This window comes from Adiantum capillus-veneris, chromosome 4 (genome assembly GCF_014529385.1).
Source record: "Adiantum capillus-veneris isolate H3 chromosome 4, ASM1452938v2, whole genome shotgun sequence".
In the NCBI taxonomy this organism is placed as follows: Eukaryota; Viridiplantae; Streptophyta; class Polypodiopsida; order Polypodiales; family Pteridaceae; genus Adiantum; species Adiantum capillus-veneris.
This window is the reverse complement of record NC_140934.1, coordinates 93189321-93194525: the sequence shown is the minus strand read 5'-3', so window position 1 is coordinate 93194525 and position 5205 is coordinate 93189321. Positions and strand designations below refer to the sequence as shown.

Here is a 5205-nt window from a genome sequence, read left to right as displayed (position 1 = left end):
TGAATACAAAAGCGAAAGAGTCTCAACTTGCAAATTAGAATAATTGTTCTGTCAAGAAAGTGAAAGAATTTTTAAGGCTTTGATTTCTATTGAAGTTCAATGCAAAATCAAGGTGCAAGTAGAACAACTTTGTTCTTGGGCTATATTGGTAAATGAGCTTATTTTACAAAAGTTCTAACTGGTGATGTTCATTTGCTTTCTATTTTCAGCACCATGAAGGGGAGATTTTTTTGTTTGCCAAACTCACAAAAGTGAGTGAGATTATATTAATAATCTCTATGCTTCTCTAAAATTAGTGCTCAATTGACTAATGGTAGACCAATGTGATGCATTCACTTTTCATAAAGGTTGGCAATCAAGGGGTAGTTGATCAGGGCCGTTCTATCATCTGCCATTACTTTATAAGCATGCAATCCCTCGATTGACGACACCTCAGCATGTGGAATTTGTCAGAACACATGGACAATCTGCAGATGAATTACTCTCATCCAACTCAGCAATCGAAATGTACAATACAGATGATTAACGTCGCCCCTTCAAGCTGCCATCGACACCTCAGTCTTTGGAATTGTCTGATACACACACATTTGCAGAATTCATGATTCATAAGCTCAATGCTCAGAATCACTTCTACCATTGACAACTCAGCATGCAGAAACTTTTTTGCCCCCTCTCTCACCAACTCTTACGGCCGGAAAAGGTCATTGGTGGCTGACCTTTCGCATCAATCCACACTCTCCATGGCTCCCGACATCCGTTGGTCACCATCAGTCGTCTGGATTACAGGGAAAGGTCAGCCAATGACCCGTCCCTACAACATCTTGTTTTAAGTTCCCAAAATTTTCAACACACCCCTAGTTCATCCCTTTCTTTAATTGTCCATAATTTTATTCTTAGTTCATTGGATCTATGGACATAGATCAAACCACATCGTGAAGCCTCTTTCTAGCCATAGATCCCATGTGTCTTGACAATGTGCCATATAGTGAGTGGCTTGGAGTTGGGAACAACGGGAGGCCCATGTGAGGCTAGATACACACCAAAGGGGTGCGTGCCCATCCCTTTTCGGGACGAGCAAGCATGCCTTTTTTTTTCTGACACACCAGAGGGCCCACAGGGGGAGGTGCTTATCCCTTCCAAGTATTAGCCATGTTACATGTTCGGGCAAGGGCAGTAGCAACCAACTAGGAACCTCCTCCTCGGGTGATCCACCCTAGGAGGAGGATGCACTCGAGTGTCCCAAGGCAAGAGCCCTAGCAATGTGAGCACAAGGTGTCCCTCAAGAGTGTGACCCAACGAGGGATTTGACCCTCAACCTAGAGGTTGAGAGGCCAAAGCCTTACCGTTAGACCAACTCTTTGGGGACATCATGCTTTACACATCAGAATGTATGAAACTCTACATGCTTGTCAGCAAGCCTGCGTAGTGCATTGGTTGGGAACTCCCTTGTCATGCTCGATGTCAAATAGTTCAATGCCCGCCCAATCTTGGGCAGGACTCTATTGTCGAGACTCCAGTGCCCACTGCCGGTCTCGTGCAACCTTGATGGCTGGTTCTTACCTAGATTTTGAATATTTCCAGTTCCAAAGGCCAGCAAATGTCTAGACTACGGCGTTTGAAATTTAACGGTGCAATCAGGCAGAGCGGGAGTAATTTAGCGTCCATGACGAGTCCTCCGAGCTGTGCAGAGTGCGAGGTTACCCCGGCATCTCTGTTTTGCGAAGATGAAGACCTTCTCTTCTGCGCTCCTTGCTCCAAGTGCCTGCACACCAAAAGAGCTCGTGCCCATCATATCCTCAAGCCGCTCCGCATTTGCGATAATTGCGAGATTGCTGTTGCCCTCCTCGTCTGCATCCTCTGTGGCGGCCGCGGTGAGTCCCTCGCCTTCTGCTTCCCCTGCTCCTCTAGTCTTCACTCTAAGAAGGCAAGAGCACATCACAAGCTTGAACCCATCCGCTTCAGTCAGCCTTTTGTCCCTATCTCTGATATCAAACCTGCTCAGCATCAGGGTTTGCATCATCGAGCGGACAAGTCACCTTTCTCAGAATTTGATGCGAATACATCAAAATTGGATACGAAGAACCCCCTTCCCTTCCATGGAAAGACAAATACTCAACTGCCAGATCTTAACAAAAGCCCTAATGGCACATTCGCACCTTTGAAGCCCTGCAAAAAAGAGAAACATAAAAGCCCTGTTGCCAGCAGAGATTCCAAAAACTCCCTTACACATCCGTTGCCCTCTGATGGGAAAGAAAACCAGGGTCCTGCTGCAAAAAGAAATGCCAGGAGAAGACCCATTCAGAATGAGCCCAGTATTAGCAGCGATGACTCAAGTGCCAGCAGTGAAGTTGACACAAGTGATGATGATGAATCGTATGGGACAAAGAAGTATTGCAAGGGCTCCGTTACTCTGGAGGCTTTTGTGGTGGATGTGCATGACCATGAAGATGAGCATACAAACAGAGGTAATTTAACATGCAAGTACATACACATCAACATTACGAACAGAGATACATCATCAGCATTGATGTGGTAGTGGCGGGTATGTAGTTGAAAGTACTCCTTTATTTTTGCAGGTGCTCATACAGAGCTTAATGAAGATAAACCTGAAGTGGGTATTCAAATAAGGATACGGAAGATGCTTGAACTCGGATTGCATCCAGATACTCCTGATATTGAGGCTCAACAAGCCCTGAAGAATGCACAGCGTCTCCTCACCAAACACAACCTACAACAGGCATGCCAATTTATTACTCCTGCTAAGAACTTTGCTGTCCTCACACAACTGTAGAATCTTTTTGCCATGGGCTTGTTAAGTATAGCGGGCTGAATGTGATGAATGATTGTAAAACTGTGTTTGTACTATGTAAAACTGTGTTCGTACTATGTAAAACTGTGTTCATACTATGCAAGAAACTTATGACGAGCATGGCAAGAATAGCAGTTGAACAGAGTTTCTTCTCTTGTTGATTTACGATGTAGATTAGCAGGAAAAGGAATAGCTTAATGCATTATCTATGCACACCATTTCCTGCATCATTTTGTAGACACATTTGTAGCTCCTGAACATCAGAACTGATACTCTTTTGAGTCTTTGATACTAATCTAATGCCATCTCATGGCCTATCTTGTCATTTGGGAAGATTAAGGCTGTCAGAAAATGACAATTTTGTCAATGTGCTCTAAATAACTTTGCAACTAAGATTTTATGTAAATGAAATGCTTGCTGACCTATCTTCCAAAAATCTCAATTTGTTGCTTTCCACCACTGGATTTTAATTCAGGCAGACATTCTCAAAGGCAGCTTAGAAGGTAATAAGCATGCCTTCAAGGCAGGGATGCGGATGGTCGAGCTGAGGCCGAGAGACAAGAGCAAGCCTGGCCGGTTCGAACATTGGGTCTACAGTCTAGCCCACATTGTATCAAAATATTTTGATACACAACACTTTGTGCAGAAGCAGTCTGTGCTAAAGGTTTCCTCTTGCACCGGATATTTTAGATTTTCTTACTAGTAAACAAAAAGCTCACAATTTGTCTGCTCCTGCACTCATGTAGGCAAACTCTTTCATTTTTTCTTTTGTAAAGGCACGCTCGTGCACTCACGCAAGTCCTCATGAGAGATATTTCCATGCCCTAGCATAGTTATGCTACTAGGATTCACATTTAGGGGATTGTCAACCAACAAAAACTTCATTTCTTCTTTTGTAAAAGCATGCATTCATATGCACACGCTTACTCACAAAGAATCTAACGACACAAAGACACCTGTTTTTTTAGGCATCATACTTTATGAAGCTTGACCATAGTAGGAAAATCTGTTTTGTTTGCTTTGGGAGTTGGTTGACTCTGTTCCACATGTGTTGGACCATTTGCAGGTGGTTTTCTATGGGATAAAACAAAATGTGGATTGTGCTGGTTATGCCTTCACAGCCACGTTTAATCGCATATCGAAGCTATCTGCTGATTTTCTACCATCAAAACATGCAAACAATCGGAATGCAAGCAAGACTTGCTCATCCCATAGTGTCTACAGCAGGGTCTCGAGGATGAGCTACAGGAATGGTCTAGTGCAGGGGCTGTTTGAAACTGTGAAATCGAACAAGCGTCACCAACAGAAACAGGGAATCAAGTGTGGAGGAAAAGAGGGCAAGGAAAAGCAAAAGCAGCACGGTGCTGCAAGTGAGAGGGACTCCCTTTGCGATGCAATTGTAGTGTCGAGCAGCTCGGATGATGAAGGCCATCTAGAGGATGCTTCTGATACTTACAATAGTGATGATGATTCTAAGTCTGCTGATGCGAATGATATTGATTATGGGAGCTCAGAAGAATGGGATGCCAATCGATCGGCTGCACTTAGTGCTCTTGTTGTACACTCCAAAAAGATTGGTGATGATTATCTCAAGGAAAAGAAGATCAAAGTCACCACAAGGAAGCAAGACAGCCCTTTCATCTGGAACGGTGAAGCTTTTCTGAAGGGTAAGAGAGACTCAAAAATGATAGACTTGGGGCAAAAAGCAATCACAGCCAAGACTAGGAAGACAACTGCAGTGTAAATATGTTTTGCTTATGAGGACTGATGCCACTAGAAGCTTGTAGATGAGATCTTGAGAGGAGACGAGCTGTACATTTCTCTGCATATGCATGTAGCTCTTTTAAGGCAAGGTGTCTTTACCTATGGTGTAACTCTTTTCTTTTTTCTTGAGGTTCTTGCTCTGTGTAAGCTAAAGAGAAATTGCAAGTGTTTGCCATCTTGGTGCTGGCAGATGGGTTTGTCATTAAAGCTAGTTAGCAGCAGATAGATGGGCATAAAGAGGTTTTTGTGATTACTTTACAATGCTGAGACTGGCTTATCTCATCCAAATTGAGAAGGATTTCTTTGAGGTTCTCCATCACAAGCCTTTCAGGGTTTCTTGTTTTGTTTGATAGTTTATCCTATTTGCTTGGGCTGTTGCATGAGTGCCCTGGCCTTAGTGATGGCTCAGTTAGACATTATCTTTCTTTAATAGTTTACCCTATTTGCTTGGGCTGTTACATGAGTGCCATGGTCTTAGTGATGGCTCATTTCACTTCAGTTAGACCTAATCTTTGTAGGAGCTCACAAGGCTTCCACCTGATATTAGAGTTTTCTATATCATAGCAACCATAATCAAACCCTTTATCTTCAAGGCATACCACCATTGGAAAGTATCATTGCTGAGCTCATGG

The 5205-nt window shown here is 43.3% G+C and overlaps 1 protein-coding gene across 1 annotated transcript; it reads left to right on the top strand.

Annotated features, from left to right (window-relative positions):
- The first annotated feature begins 1471 nt into the window (after positions 1–1471).
- On the top strand, positions 1472–4815 carry LOC147459609 (uncharacterized). Its single transcript, XM_086509869.1, has 4 exons — positions 1472–2465; positions 2577–2737; positions 3285–3473; positions 3876–4815. Exons 1-4 carry the CDS (start codon positions 1598–1600, stop codon positions 4551–4553), a joined length of 1896 nt encoding a protein of 631 aa, XP_086365995.1. The 5' UTR covers positions 1472–1597; the 3' UTR covers positions 4554–4815.
- The last annotated feature ends 390 nt before the right edge of the window (positions 4816–5205 follow it).